Raw genomic sequence first — 16,201 nt, 5'->3', positions numbered from 1 at the left:
GGGGGAGAAAGGGAGGTGGAATATGGGGAAACATAAAAGACAGAGCCTCCGGCCTGCAGGTCTTCCTCCAGGACCTGAATGTGACATGGTCTGTGGTGTGGTGCACTGCTGTTCCCAGAGGGTGGCCCTGCTCTGGGGACTGTGGAAACATGGAGACTGTGGTCTGGCTGGCAGAGTCGCAGAGGTGTGAGACACCCTTGAAAATGACATCCGGTTCTGGTCCAGGCATGAACTCACCGGCTGCATGCTCTGTGTCTTTCCAATTGACATGCCTCCTTCCACAGGAGGCCATTTCTCCGAGCAAAACTCTCTCCTCCCTTAAGCTAATATAAGTCTCTTTTCTTGCTTTCTGGAACATTCCTCCTGGTCCTTGTGCGTGCTTTCCCAGATTCTCCTCTCATGGGTCTGCACTGCCTCCTCCCTCGTGGAACCACCTGTTCCATGGGCCACCTGCCACCAGGGGCTTTTAGATTGCTGCAGAGCCAGGCCCTCTCTCCTGCTTAATTTGCCTATCTCACACAAGCTATTCGGCCCCTGTCCACCATGAGATGGAGAAAAAATGGCGTCCAAAAGAAGGAAGGAAAACACAAAGGCACAGGGGGATGTCTGGCATGGAAGAGGTGCTCAGGAAAGGTTTATCAATCGACTGGATGGATAGATGAATGAATCAAAGAACGGGGGCAACAAGTAATGTCTGAGTCTCTGCAGGTACACGCTTCCATGGGGGGAGCTGCATTTCTACCTCTTATGGATCCATCTTAGAAAGGAAGAGAGCAAGGATCAGAGCGATTGGATATTTGTTTGAGGTCATGTGATATGGAGGTCTAGGCTCTCTTCCCCTCCTCCAACAAGAGCAGTCCCACTTGTTGCTGCATGGGGGCGCTCCTGGGTACCAGGAGCGTTGCCTGACACCTATGTTCAGACATCCCACCCCGTCCCACAGCTCCCCTGAGATGCAGGCAAGTTCCCTTCCAACTTGGTGAACAGTGAGGCTGACAGTATGTGGAAACTGGTATGTGGAAAAAAAAGACATCAGTAACTCGGCAAGGAAGAATATGTTCAGCCTTGAATGCTGAGATCAGGAGGAGAGGAGACCAATACTGGAGCTGCGTTCAGGTGCCCATGGCCTAAACTCAGGAAAGATGGAGTCAGGCGGAGGGTGAGTCTTGTTACCATAGAGACAGATATGTCTTATGTGAGCACCCTCTGGAGGGTAGTGGCTCTTAGGATAGAGCCCGGGGTGACATCTGGGGTGCTCTGTGACTCATCTTGGTTCATTACTCAGCTGGGAAGTCTGGCCTCTGATTCCTGCCATAGCTTGTACCACACCTGAGCATGGCTGCTCTGTTTCTGTCCCCTTTGCTATCTTTGGATTCATTTTGTATGTGTGCGTGCGTGCGTGCGTGCGTGCGTGCGTGCGTGCGTGCGTGCGTGCGTGCGTGTGTGTGTGTGTGTGTGTGTGTGTGTTTGAGAGACAGGGAGACAGAGACAGAGACAGAGACAGAGACAAACTTGAAAAGGAAGCCAAAACAAGCCTGGCTTTAAGTGACTTATGCCAGGAGCTGTGTCACAGCAACAAGAAAGTAACAGGCACAAGTTCAGACCAGACAAGTTGCTCCCTTAGGACACCACACTGATCTCTTTCTAGCTGGTCCCATGCTTCAAAGGTGACAAGGACAGTATCCCTCTTCTCTCAGTCTGACCAAACAGCAACCTTCAGGCATTTTGGGGTCCCCTCAGACTTTCAGGGATGACAGAGGTCTGCAGACCATAGCCCCACCTGGCCACCACCCATTTACCTTTCTGTGTCACTGTCACTGGATGCCACCTCTTCCAAGGCTGCCTGCAGGTCCGCAATGCGCCGGATGGATGTCTCCAGGTCTGTCTGCAATGTTTGCCTCACAGCTGCCAGCTCCTCCACATACTTCTCCTGCAGGCAGAGACCACAGAACCCATTGGTCTTGGTGAGAACTCCACAGTACTCCAGAGTTCCAGGAGTGAAGGGACAGCCTTAGCAGAGACTTCGATGTAAGCAAATCACTCTCAGGTTCTCACCACAGACAGAAGGGGGCGTGGGGAGCGTGAAGCCCTAGGTATCCCAGGCAGGCACACTGTGTTCTACACAGGAGGGAAGACTCCAGAGAGCCCTGCTAGCATGTTCCAGGAACGCAAAGCTGGGTCATCCATAAGGGTATTGCTCCTTATACATTTATGAGCCTAGAGCTCCTTATACATTTATGAGCCTAGAGACATGCTTTAGTTTACGCCACTACCTTACTGGGTGCAAAGCCATCTTAAATTGGTCAGTAAATGGGCCAACCAAGCTGAACCTGGTGAGGAAGGTTTGGAGCCACACAGAGCAGGGTTCTGCTCCCTGGGCATCAGTCCTACTGTTCTTGGCCTGTTCTCGGCTATGCCTGCCTACACACTGCCCACTCCTTGACACAACCACCACAAACCAATGCTCCAGAACTGTAAGCAAGCTCCTGCTTTCATGTGTAAGAGTCACCTTGGTCATGGTGTGCACAGCAACAGAACTGAACCCAAAAAGTATACAGAGTAGGATGGCCTGGTGGGGCCCCCTGCTGACCGACAGACCTGGCAGACATTTAGGGGTCAGTTTTTCTGTAGCCACCAGCAGTCACATGACCAAAGCCTCCCTCACTGAGAGCCTGGCAGGGGAGTTGTGATTATCTGTCCTTCAGAGCTGAGCGACCGAGACCTTCAAGGGCAACGACTTAGCATGGGTGCTAGAAATCGAGCTTAGTACTCTTGGTTGTCTTGGTGGTACTTATCCACTGAGATCAGTACTGTCTGGTGGGACCGTGACTCAATTTTGTCCTGACTCTTTGGGAAATCTCTCGTGTCCACAAAGCACCTGTTTTCCAGTTTGTCCCTTAACACTATGCTTGCTGATGGAAGGTGAGTCAGCCCCTGGAGACTAAGTCTGGACAAAGAGTTGGCAAACAGGCCTTGGGGTATACCATGACAGGTCAAGGTTGGATACTGTTATATCCCACAATGCACCAGATACCTCGAGTTAGAGAATCGTCTGGCTACATTCAGAATCTCTCTTTTGGAAATTAATTCCACAGGACAGATCAGAAGCAAACATGAGTTTGCTCAGGGCAGTGTGGCCAATGATATGAGAATCTGAAAGCCAAAAGCTATACCCAGCTTTGGGGATGGATAGGGAGATCACAGAACATCACTTCGTCATTAGACAATTTTTCACAGAAGTAAGGGCTGTGGTAGTGTGAACAGAATCCTTGAATACTGTGGAGCAAACAGAATCACCAAGATGTCTGTCGCTTGGAATCCATAGCAACTACACACCTCACATAACACATACATACAAATGCACTCATACACATTCCTCACACCACACATACACACACACAAACCACCATGTACACTACACACACACACACATACACACACTCTACATACAAACTACCATGCACACTAAACACACATGCATATTACATACAAACCACCATATACACTACACACACTGCATATAAAATACCACATATATTACATACACACTACATACAAAGCACCACATTCACTACACACACACATACACACATACCACACACACCACACACACACACCACACACACACATCACACACACCACACACATACACACCACACACACCACACACTCACACCACACAAACACACACATACACGACACACACCACACACATACACCACACACACACCACACACACATACACACACACATATACACATACCACACACACCACACACACACCACACACACACATACACCACATACACACATACACCACACACAACACACACACACAACATACACACCACATACACACATACATACCACACACACACACACCACACACTCACACACCACACACATACACATACACATACCACACACACACACGCACCACACACTCACACACCACACACACCACATACACACACACCACACACACATACACACACACCACACACACCACTCACACACCACACACACCACACACACACCACACACACACACACACACACACACACACACGCACGCACACACGATTGTTGGGTGGGACTTGGAGTTTCAGGTGGAGCAGGGTCCTGGGTGAGATTAATTTAAAACTGATCCATTTATTTGAAGTTCCTTTTTGATTAGCTATTCAAGGAAACACACAGATAGATGCCTAATGGAGGTGTGCAAGGTGAATATTGCAGTGACACAATTCTGACAACTCCAGCAGTCCAGTAACCACAGACAGATTTCCAGGCCTCTCTGAAGAAACTAAGGACAGCTACATCACTACAGGCTACAGAGTCAGGATGTGAACCCAATCCATGGGGTTGCCCATGCCCCATCCAGGGAACCCTGCAAGGACCACGTCTGTTTCCCATCACAGGAATGGATGGACATTCTGCCATGGACTGGCCTCTCCTTTCTCACTATCAGGAGTTAGAACCTTAAAGATGGCATTACATCTCTCTGTCAGAACTGAGTACTGCAATAGGTGTGGCCCAACCAGGCCAGGCCGGGGCTTCACAGAGCTGAAAGGGGAAGAACAATGTGGTCAGAAGCAGGTGTATGTGGGCAAGACTGGCATAGGCATGGCCAGCTTACACTTCAGGTGGTGCTGCCAGCCATGGAATGTTAACCTCAGGACAGGCAAGTGAGGGACAAGCTGGGGCCAAGCCCCAGACCACAGCTAGGAGCGAGACAAGGACATCAGGACATGTGGAGGGGGTTGTTATGCAAAGGTCACTAGCAGGTCAGGTAGATACAGCTAGGAAGATAACTGGGCTGAAGCCCAGAAGATTCAGAGCACTGTGGGAGCACCACTCCTTCCCAGGCCAAAACAGAGACATTGTTGGAGCACCACTCCCTCCCAGGCTGAGACAGAGCACTGTGGGAGCACCACTCCCTCCCAGGCTGAGACAGAGCACTGTGGGAGCACCACTCCCTCCCAGGCTGAGACAGAGCACTGTGGGAGCACCACTCCCTCCCAAGCTGAGACAGAGCACTGTGGGAGCACCACTCCCTCCCAGGCTGAGACAGAGCACTGTGGGAGCACTACTCCCTCCCAGGCTGAGACAGAGCACTGTGGGAGCACCACTCCCTCCCAAGCTGAGACAGAGCACTGTGGGAGCACCACTCCCTCCCAAACGGATAGGGTACTGTGGGAGCACTACTCCTCCCTAGGCTCAGAACAAAGCATTGTGAGATCACTTCTTCCCAGACTGAGACAGAGCACTGTAGGAGCACCACTCCTTCCTAGGTTCAGGCACTGTGGGAGCACCACCCCTTCTCAGGCTCAGTTACCAGTGGTTCCGGCCTGACCTCTACCTCCAAGGATTGTGACAGCCGCTTCTTAGGAGAAATCTGGGTTTTTACCTTCCAGCCTAGCTTACGCCTCATCACCTGAGCCAGGTGGGCATGGAGGAATAGCGTGAGGTGCCGTACATTGGTCACATGACTATTCTGCCTAGAGACAAGGATCCTGAAGACCAGAGCAGGGAAGCGTTCTGCACAGTAGAACTGTGGTGGTGGTTAACTGAGGTGAGGCATCCCAGGACTGGTGTGCAGACTCCGGAGCATGGCGCCTCTCCTCAGAGTAGCTTCTCTTCCATGGCTCTTGCTCAGGGAAAGATCATGCACAGGTATGTGGTCCCAATCCTCAGGGAACACTCTGAAGAGAAGAGGAGATGGGCAGGCATGGGCAGAGACTGGTGTCCTGCTCTGCTGCTGGCCCGGGCCAGAAAAGTGGGACTTGAGCTGAGGTAAAAATGTAACCTTGTAGGTTCTGGAGTCATCAGCTTTACAGAGTCGAATCTCAGAGGTGTGGCTTGAAGGTCAAATAGCTAATCTTTAAAGGGCTAATGTGCCGGTGGCAGGGGGAGCACAACATTGATAACATCACATTCCCAGAAGAGGAAACTTGGCGAGGGCAACATTGTTTCCCTTTTACTGGGGAGGCCAAACCTAGAGTAAAAAGCTTGGAATGTGGAAGTCTGGCCAAAGACAACAGGTCCTGGGGAAAGTGTGTGGACTAAGGATTTAGGCATAATGGTCACCCTGACTCCACTGCCTTCTAATGCCTTCTAATGCCCATCCTCTATCTGCTGTCTGTGGAGCATGCCAGATCAATGGAGCACTCTGGAGCCAGGGAGCACCCCAGAGAGAGGGAGCTGCATAACCAGCTATCAGCAGTCAGCAGAGCCGAGCTCTCCCACTTCAGTTTGGGAACCTGCGGGAATCTGCTGACTAAGAAGACCAAGACATCAGTCCCAACACTGCAGAGCCCAGCAGCCAGCCCAAGGCAGACAAAACAAGACCCCTCACCCCATCACAACCTAGAGAAGACACGCAGAAAGAAAGGGCCAGTTGGAGACAGATGGTTCAAGCTGGTGACGCCCCTGCCTCCAACGTCTTCTAGGGACAGATGCCCAACTGGCGTGATGATCACATTGGGGCACACTGAAAGTTGTCTCAGCTGCCCCTCCAGAGCACAGCTGTGTCCTGAGGCCCCATACGAGCTTAGGATCCTCTATTGTTAGCGAGGAACATGCTCAGGGGTGGAACACTAGTATGATATAAGCCTGTTTGATATATGCATGGCAGAAAACCCCACAGGAAACCACCCAATCCCCAGACAGATCTATGGCTGTTTGGCAGGGAAAGAAACACAAACAGAAATGGCTTCCATATTCCTACAACACACTCCTCCTGTCCAATCACACACCTTTGCATTCAAGCCACATTTATTGATCTCCTACTGTGTGCCAGTTTCCCCAGAGCTGACACCATCACGGGACCTGATCCACCTGCACTGCTTATGCCTGGCACATGGTGGACATGTACATGCTTAGGGCAGAGAGAGTCAGCGTCACTACACGACTGACGGGGACAAAGGAAAGGACAGGGTCTGATGTACACAGGATTCACACGCATCATGTTTACCAAGATAAAGACAACAGCGGGCAGTGTAAGCTCCTGGCCCAGCATCGCTCACAGGCATTGGGAGGCCTTTAGACTTCCAGGCTGCTGCTCTCCCGGGGGCACCGCATGCACAGTTGCTGTGTGGGAAGCGGTTCAGATGATAATAAATGCCAGCAATTACGATGGTCTCTGCTTGTGACATTCAATTAGAGGCTAATACCAAAGCTGATGTTTGCTGCTTGTTTCTTTACCCAGAGCACCCTGCTCCCCAGAGACCTTCGTCTGCCTGGGATGCACGGCAGCTCTTCCCTCGGGCTCCGTGCCCCTGAGGAGGCCTCTCAAGGTTCAGTTCACAGATCTCACGACATCCTAGAAGTTCATTCCTCTTGCTGTTTTCCAGCACAGTAGGGGCAGACAGAAGCTTCCTGCTAGGTAGGATGCGTGTGTTTAAGTGAATAGGTGATGCACATGGATCTATTGCCAGCGGTTTGCTTAGTAAATATAAGCGTGCATTTATTAACACGTGTGTAATCAGCAACTGGCAAATCGTTTTAATTCAACTCTGTAGCCCAGGCTGGCCTTGGAATTTTCATCCTCCTCTGGGCTTATAGGCTTCACCCCTATCAGGGTATCACACCCAGATCCCGTTCTAATATAAAATCCAAATGACTCTGAATGTCACACAGACAGGAGGATTTCAAAACCGTTCTGAAACACTCTCTCTCTCTCTCTCTCTCTCTCTCTCGCTCGCTCGCTCGCTCTCTCTCTCATACACGCAGAGTGTATATGCATATATGTATATACATATATACATACATACATATCACACATATCACACATGCTTGAAACATACCTGAGCATACGATGACTATTGCTGAGTTAATTCCTAAGTGAACACCTTGATCTGTAGTTCTGATTCGGACTGGGGTTCTGCTGAATGGTTGAAATCTCTTACCTCGCCTAATATCAATAAGATCCCTTAGATCCAAGCACCGTGGAAACAGACGATAATTGGAGGATGTTATAGTAAATTACAGGCCGTAGCTATTCTCCCTGGCGTGAGCTATCAAAACACGCTGATGTCCTCTCTTTATGATTTTCAGGATCTTCTGCAGAAACTATGGATTTGGCGTTTTATGAGAAACTTGGAAAATGGGCTTCATTTCTCTGGTTCATTGCAACTGAGTCCCCCTCTACCTGAGCAAGAGCCGGCTATCCGCAGGAAGAGGAGCCAGGGACCTTGCAGTTACTGTTCCACGAAGTCCTTCCCTTACTCATCCCGAAAACTCTCTATTCCACTCTATTTTTATGCTGTGATAACAGATGCAGAGAGACTCACCAAAGATCTGATTTTAGTTCGTGTTCCGTTGCTATAATGGAACACCTGAGACTTGGTAATTTAGATAGGGAAGGGCTTTATTTTAGCTCTTGGTTCTGCCACTCCAAGGGCATAGCACCCCGTGGGTGTGGCTTCTGGTAACTGCCACGTGCACCTGGCAGAACGCAGGAAAACGGAAAGGGATTTTCGTTCTCACGGATACACGGGAGCTCCCTCTCAGGCTCTTTGCCCGTGAGGCAGCCTCTCAAGATTCAGCTTGCCTGCACCACAGTTTACTGGACAGAACAGATCTCACAACACTCTTGAAGTCTATCCATCTTGCTGCTTTCTGACGCAGTAAGGGAACAAAAGCTTCACCATCACTGAGATCAAGGAGGTACCCTTTTTGACAGTCACTCTGGAGGTAACTAACCATTTTGGTCCTCTGAGAGAAAGAACTCCCTTTTGTGTGTGCATGCCCGTGTGCGTGCGTGCGTGCGTGTGTGTGTGTGTGTGTGTAAAACCTTAACTCCCTTCTCCCAACCCCACTCAAAGGTCTCACTACCTTTCAGCACTGGAAAGTTATTTAAATACTCTGAGACCAAACACTGGTCTTTACTGGGGACAATCAGATTCAAACCCTAGCAAGTCCCAAAGGCACACCAAAAGAATCAGGGAGCCAGGTGTGGTGGCTGGCTTTAAATGCTGGCACTCAGGTCATGTGGATCTCTTTGAATTTAAGGCCATCCTGGTCTACATAGAGAACTCCAGGACAGCCAGGGCTACAAAGAAATCCTGTCTCAACAAAAACAACAACAAAAAGAAATTCACAGAAAGATACACACTGAGAGATGTTTACAGAGCCAGTAAATACCTAACCCTTTCTCCTCAGCCTTAGCTCATCTGGGGCAGGCGTCTCTGATGAGTCATTGCACAAACCCAAGCAACCAGGGGTCAAAGGGTCTTCTCCTCCCCACCCAGATGAGTGCCTCAGCCCCAGACTGCCCTGTGCTGCTTTCCCTGCCAGTGGCAAACAGAAAACCAGACCTTAAGTGATGGTAATCTGCCCAGAAGTACCCCTTAAGTCCTCAAAGAATACAGCTAGACATCCAGTCCCCGATAGATTGTTAGTGTGAAGTGTCGCTCCCGTGCTGAGGGGTTGATGTTTTGAGAATCACTAGAAACTTTAGGAGATGGGCTAACTGAAGGAAGTCTGTCACTGGGCATGTGTCCCCAGGCCTGGTTTCTTGCCCTGCCTATTTCCTGTCTCTCTTTCCCATCCCTGATTGTCATGAGGTAAGCAACCTTGCTCTGTCACTAACTCTCACCACCATGACCCTCTGCCTATCACAGGGCACATCCTGGACACTGTATGGGGTCCAATGGCAACAAGAATACATTTAAATCCAAGGCCACACATGCTGTAAATAGCAGAGGGCTCCACCCACTGAGGACAGTAACAACCATGGGACAGGTAGTCTGATTTATGTAAGAAAGAACCCTGATTATAAAAGAAGGGATGCTGAACAAGCCATGGGGGAGCAAGCCTGTAAGCAGCATCCTTCCATGTTTCCTGCCTTAAGTTCCTGCTCTGACTCCCTTCAGTGATGGACTCTGATTTGATTGTGTAAGCCAGATGAAGTCTTTCCTCCCCAAGTTGCTGTTGGTGGTGTTTCCTACAGTAGGGGGAAGCAAGCGAGCCAGGACAACTTCAGTACCAAGGTTGTCAGGTACTGCTAGGACAGACATGGCCATGTTGCTTGGAGGAGGATTGTAGAATCATATGGAACTTTAGACCAGAAAAGCCATTGAGTGCCCAAACCTTGATGAACTGTTCTGTGGGAGCTTGGAGGATAAGAGTGCTCAGGGAGGTGAAGACGAAGGAGGACTGGCTTATAACATCTACGAGAGAAGTAAAGACTGTCATGACTGTTTAAGGGTTGCTTTGAATTAAGAATCTACGGTTTCTGGTAGTCCCAGGAGTTGAAAACTCAGCTGTGATTAACAAGAGACCAGCACCACTGAAATGATGGCTTTGCTTTATGCTGATTAGCTGGGCCTGAGCTGAAATCTTCTGGGAAGTGTTTCCTCTGAGCCAGCACACACAGCTGTGGTTCATGGAGGCCAACGCAGTCTAGCAAGCTGGCAGCTGAACCCTAATACGTAGGGATCTCCCATCCGATAATGATTTTGGAAACATGGGGGCTTCAAGGTTGAAGGGGTCACGGACAGAAGCCAAGGCTTGACATGGTGTGGCAGGGTCAGAGTCCCTGAAAGGGCCAGAAGAAGCCATTGGTGAAAAAGCGGCCTCTGTTGGGGTAGAGACTCCAGCATATCGGAGATGCTAAGGCTGCAATTCAACCTCCCAGGACAGAGGCAGGAGTGGGGAGAAACAGTGGAGCAGATCTGAGCCCAAGAAATAAGCTGTGTGTACTGTGAACAGCATGGCTGCAGAGCTGGAGAGATGGGGGAATCTAAGTCCCCTGGAGCCCACAAGATCATGTTGGACACAGTTATTTATACTGTTGGAGATTTGCTCTGAAGATCTGTTGAAGATTTGATCTACTTGTGGTTGTGCTCTGGTTTTCTTTCCCCTTTTGGATTAAGGAAGCATGTAATTTGTCTTTCTGTTTACAGGAGGCCGCAATTAAGAGACTTTGGGTTTTTAAGGAGATCTCGAATTTTTAAAAGTGTAGAAAAACTTAAAAGTCTGCGCAACTTTTAAAGGTGTATTATGTCTTACATTGTGTGACACCATCAGGGATTATTGGGGGACAAATAAGAAAGAAAAGGTTATTGTTTAATAGCCGTGCATGTGTGTGTCAAGATCACAAGGAGTCAATTGTACTGGTTAGTTTTTATCAACCTGACACAAAGTAGCAGTGCCTGGGAAGAGAAACCTCAACTCAAGAACTGCCTCGGTCAGACTGGCCCAGAGGCAAGTCTGTGGGAGGCATTTTCTTGGTTAATGGGTAGATTTGGAGGCCCCAGCCTAATGTAAGCAGAGCCACTCCTAAGCAGGTCGTTGTGAGTTGTTTTAAAAGCATGTTGGGCAAACCACAGAGAGCAAGACAGAAAGCCACATTTCTCCATGGCTTCCACATGAATTCATGCCTCGAGTTTTTGGCCATATACCCCTGGATGATTGGGATGTGTAAGAAATAAACCCTTTCCTTCCCAAGCTGCTTTGGCCACAGTGTTTATTACAGCAACAGAAAGCAGATTAGGGCGGATCGGGATAGATCAGGGCAGACCAGGATGGAATGTTTCTATTTAACAGAAATCCGTGTATGATTAAATCTATCTTTACTTTTAAGACAATTTAACAGCGGTGGAAAGGAACTGAGGTTTATAGGGTCGTGATCAATTTATATCAATTTATTACAAGTTTTAGTTTCTTCGGTAAAATTGATGAGCTCTTCAGTAGCCTTTAAAGAGAATAATTAAGATGAAAGCCACGAATAACAATAAATAATCCCTCTTTGTCTTCCCAGCTGTTTGTCACGGTAATGGAAAGTCTAAATGACAGTAGCCAGGGGGCGGCTCTTCAGTAAAGCATTCGCAGATCAAACCTGATGAGCCCACAAAGGCCCTCACACAGGATTATAAGCCCTGGTTATCACCATATTCCTAGGGAAAGACAGAAGAAGGGAGACAGTTCATAGGCCACTTAGCCCAGTACATACCTAACTGAAGCTGGAGGTGGGGGCTGACACCCTAAGCCATCTCGGGCTTCCCACACGTGCACAAGGCATGTGTACACATGAGCTCACATGCATAGACTGGAGAGCCTGTAAGTATCACACACAATCTTTTGGCTCCATGGCAATGAAAACCAACACATACTTCGACATGAACGGTGCTTTGGGTTTTGAGCCTGGATCTTTCACCTAAGCTAGGGGTTCTTGGAGCCAACCTTCCTCATTGCACTGTGCAGTTAGTCTCAGAATCAGGAAGGGGATCTGTGGTGGGCGGAGTGAGACCCGGCCTGCACACAGCAGTCTTTGCTCTAGACCACACAGACCCTTCCCCTGCGTGGGAACCCTGACCCTCTGTGGGAACTGTGCCAGTGGGTCACTGTGCCAGTGGATCACTGTGCCAGTGGATATCTGTTCCTCACCTTCCCTTCCAGTGACATTGCCACTTCTTGCTCTTTGACAAAAACTTCTTGCAAGGAAAAAAAAAAAAGAAGCAATATCAAGTGGCGTCCCCTTACACTTCTGACTGCCCCAGTTCTTTCTAGGGTATGGGAGCACCAAGGCCACAGGTACCAAACAGGCAGGACAACCTCCTTTTCCAGAAATGAGTCAAAAAAATGTATTACCTCTTGCTTGAAGGGAAGGATTTCAATGCTTACACTGAGGGAGTCGGATGCATCAGAGAAACAGAAATCGTCCCACGTTACTCAGAGCCAGGAACCTAATACTGGGAGCTGAACAAGTGAATTGAATAGGGAATCAAGTTTCCCGTGATGGGGAAGTTGAAGCCAGAAGAAGTCGGTTTAATCAGAGGCTGCTTCACAGGGTCAAAGCCCTTTGCAGACAGCATAGCATCCCCAGGTAGGGTAAATAGCCTGGGTGACCCTGCATGTCATCAGGGTTCCTGGAGAAAGCTGGTAAGTGGGTCTGTAGGGTACAATGGTCGCCACATTGAGGGACACCAAAGTTGGGGTGCAACAGACCAAAGTCCAGAGCAGCTGGTAGAAGCCAGAGGAACAGCAAGCTGGGAGGCACTGCCAAGCCAGGGCTGAGGGAAAAGCCCAGACACGGAGCCTTCCCGTGAAGATGAGGCTCCAACAGTGTCCCCTGTTGGAAGCTGGCTATAAGAGGATCCCCTAAGGAGATATCAAATTAAAAGATGTGACATCTGCTGAGATTGCCCATGGCTAAACCTCCCTCTCTGGTCCTTCCACTCTCCACCCTACCTCCATTGCCCCCAGCTGCTCCCTGTAGGTGACAGCTGAGCTTAGGAAGGTTGGATTGGATTGGATGGCAGCAGGACAGCTAAGTGGTTAGCGCTGAGGATCACCAGGGCTTCGTTATTTAAAACGCAATTGATGTTTCCAGCTTATAAATATCTATCATACCATCTGCCCGGAGCTGTATGCTCTCTCATCCGTAAATTTTGAGGAGAAGACTGTAAGACTTCCAAAATCGCCGCTTTCCGGCGCCACATGACCGCGTGAAGAATTACAGATCTGTATTGTGTGTCTGTTATTTATTGCTGTGTAACAAATTACTTCAGCGCCCAACATTTGGGAGCAGCAAATATTTACTGTCTCCTGTGGTTTTTATCATACGAAGGGTTCAGACTTGGCTTAGCTGGGTGGTTTTGGCTCAGTGTCTTTGTAGGTCTAATTAAGGTCCCCTCCCCCCCATGGTGCTGCTTTATGCCAAAAAAAAAAAAAAAAAAAAAAAAAAGGACCTAGCAGATGTGACAAGGACCTAGGTACTGGCTGGTTTTGTGTGTCAACTTGACACAAGCTGGAGTTATCACAGAGAAAGGAGCCTCCCTTGAGGAAATGCCTCTGTGAGACCCAGCTGGAAGGCATTTTCTCAATTAGTGATTGAGTGTGGGAGGGCCCATTGTGGGTGGAGCCATCCCCTAGGCTGGTGGTCCTGGGTTCTATAAGAGAGCAGGCTGAGCAAGCCAGGGGAAGCAAGCCAGTAGTAGCACCCTCCATGGCCTCTGCATCAGCTCCTGCTTCCTGTCCTGCTTGAGTTCCAGTCCTGACTTCCTTTGGTGATGAACAGCGATGTGGAAGTGTGAGCTGAATAAACCCTTTCCTCCCCAGCCTGCTTCTTGGTCATGATTTTGTGTAGGAATAGAAACCCTGACTAAGACAACCTAGGATTGGGGAAATTACCCACATGGGTCCTAAATGCCATTAAGAGGGCCCATGGGGGAATAATTGTGGTCTCAGTGCCTAGAGCCAAGGTTGGAATGACACAGACTAGAGCTAAGAGAAGCTATGAGTCTTGGAACCAGGAGAGGAAGAGAAGGGATCATCCCCCGAGACTCCGCACTCAGACCCCAGCTGTGATCCCTTTGCAGGGTGGGTTTGGGCTTCTGGCCTCCACAACTATACAAGACTCAGGTTCCACTGTTGAATGCAACCCTTTGAGCATCTCCACCAGCAGCGGCAAGAAAACCAAAAGACCTCTTTTGATGTTGTAATCCTAATGTCAGCCAGGGCCAGGCCTGCCTGATAGCAGGTGTGACTGAAACGAGGGGGCCTCTTTCCAAGGATACTCATTGATGTGTGTTAGGGATTCACTCTCAGTTGTTGTCTGATGACAGGTTCAGTGCTCTGTCTTGGGGTGTGGAGACCCCTACCAAGATCCTGGAACAAACTCATGTGAAGAGGGAACCCTCCACGAAGTGGTCAGCGAAGGGCAGAAGCCTAGAATCCTCTATACCCTCTCCTGGGATGGGGCATGGAGCTGGTGGCCAGTCAGCATAGGGACATCAGAAAACCTCCATAATCAGAAAGCCTGCTTATGAAGGAAAACCCCTGTGTCCATTGTGACCATGAGCCAAACTTCTAAGAGCACAGTGGTCTAATGGATGAACCAAGTCCCAGATCCCTAAAAACCCAGGAAGCAGACAGATGCCCACATGGTTCTTAACAGGGGCCACCAAGCTAACACGGACTCATAGTTAATCCTACAAAATGACAAGCCTGGCGTCATCACAGGATGGTGAGTGGAAGCCTGGAGACACACAGAGGGGGACAGAGAATGCACTATGCAGAAGCTAAGCCCTGGAGGGACAGTATCTGCAAACCAGAGGACACCGAACACCAGTGCCTGGCCAGGTGGTACACATCTGCCATACCAGCACTGGGAAGCTAAGGCAGGATGATAGTTTGAAACCAGCCTAGTACACATGCAACATTGTCCCAAAGCAACAGTGTCCAAAAGATTCCCAGTGAACTGCCCAGAAGCAAGGGTAACTTCCAGAGGGGCCTATGATGCCTTGAGTTTTTGATTCGTGCCCTTTGGGACTTAAATAGCACTCTTGTGCTGTTTTAAGCGCCCCCCCCCAACCCTGCACGTGCGACCCATGTGGGGTGCCATGTTATGGCCCAGCAAACTCAGCCCTGCAGGTTCTGTCTGTGTCCTGCTGCTTCAAACAGAACTCACGGGGGACTGTAAATGGCTAAGAAAGCTAAGTGACTGCCCAGGAGCATTCAGGATCTGAATCTGTGTCCCTAGTACTCAGGGTTAAGTCCTGAAATCCCAACATTGGCAGGGCAGAGACAGAAAGATCCCTGGGGCTCCTGACCAGCCAGTCCAGCAATGTCTGGCCTCCAGACACATGGATGTGCACCTGCACACACACACACACACACACACACACACACACACACACACACACACAAAGAGAGGGGGGGCAGGGGCAGAGGCAGAGATAAATAAAGTAGGGAAAAAACACCTTAAAATTATCCCTAAGTCTGTTACTTGGGGACACTCGCTGTTAATGAGAATATCTTATTTCCATGGCATGTGTGTTGGCCATGTTTTCTACCTGATTCGCACTCGGGTTCTATTAAAGGTAACCCAGGGTCCATTATATATAGACAGTTTAACAACTTTAGACACACCCTCCCTTTCTTTCCCCTGCCTCATTATCTTCAGCAAAACTGAGGGCTGGGAGCTCCAGGTGGCTGCCAGGGAGCTTTCTCTTTCTTCCATTCAAGCTTATCGTTTGAAAAATGCCCCCAGCTGTTGCTTGAAGGCCTTTACAGCTTTATGGAAAGTTAACAGGCAGGCAATGGTGTTGTTTGGAAGCTAGGTGATAAAGACCTAACATTCTGAGAGCCAGTCATGAGTTCAGGGAAACAGTGTCTTTCTGACGCCTCCCCCCTCCTTCATTATCCCTCCCCTCCCCCTCTTCCATCCCCCCCTCTTCTCCCCTTCCCCCAATCCT

The 16,201-nt window shown here is 49.4% G+C and overlaps 1 protein-coding gene across 1 annotated transcript in view; it reads right to left on the bottom strand.

Moving 5' to 3' along the window:
- The window catches only part of Myo18b (myosin XVIIIb), a 193,066-nt gene that overhangs the window by 35,271 nt on the left and 141,594 nt on the right, over window positions 1-16,201 (bottom strand). Inside the window, exon 38 of the mRNA XM_006249578.5 lies at window positions 1,800-1,930. Coding sequence (XP_006249640.2) covers window positions 1,800-1,930 — 131 coding nt within the window. The remainder of the gene's footprint in view (window positions 1-1,799; window positions 1,931-16,201) is intronic.

The sequence above is a fragment of the Rattus norvegicus genome, chromosome 12 (genome assembly GCF_036323735.1).
Source record: "Rattus norvegicus strain BN/NHsdMcwi chromosome 12, GRCr8, whole genome shotgun sequence".
Taxonomy (NCBI): domain Eukaryota; kingdom Metazoa; phylum Chordata; class Mammalia; order Rodentia; family Muridae; genus Rattus; species Rattus norvegicus.
The sequence above is the reverse complement of the archived record's forward strand: the minus strand, read 5'-3'. Positions and strand labels throughout refer to the sequence as shown.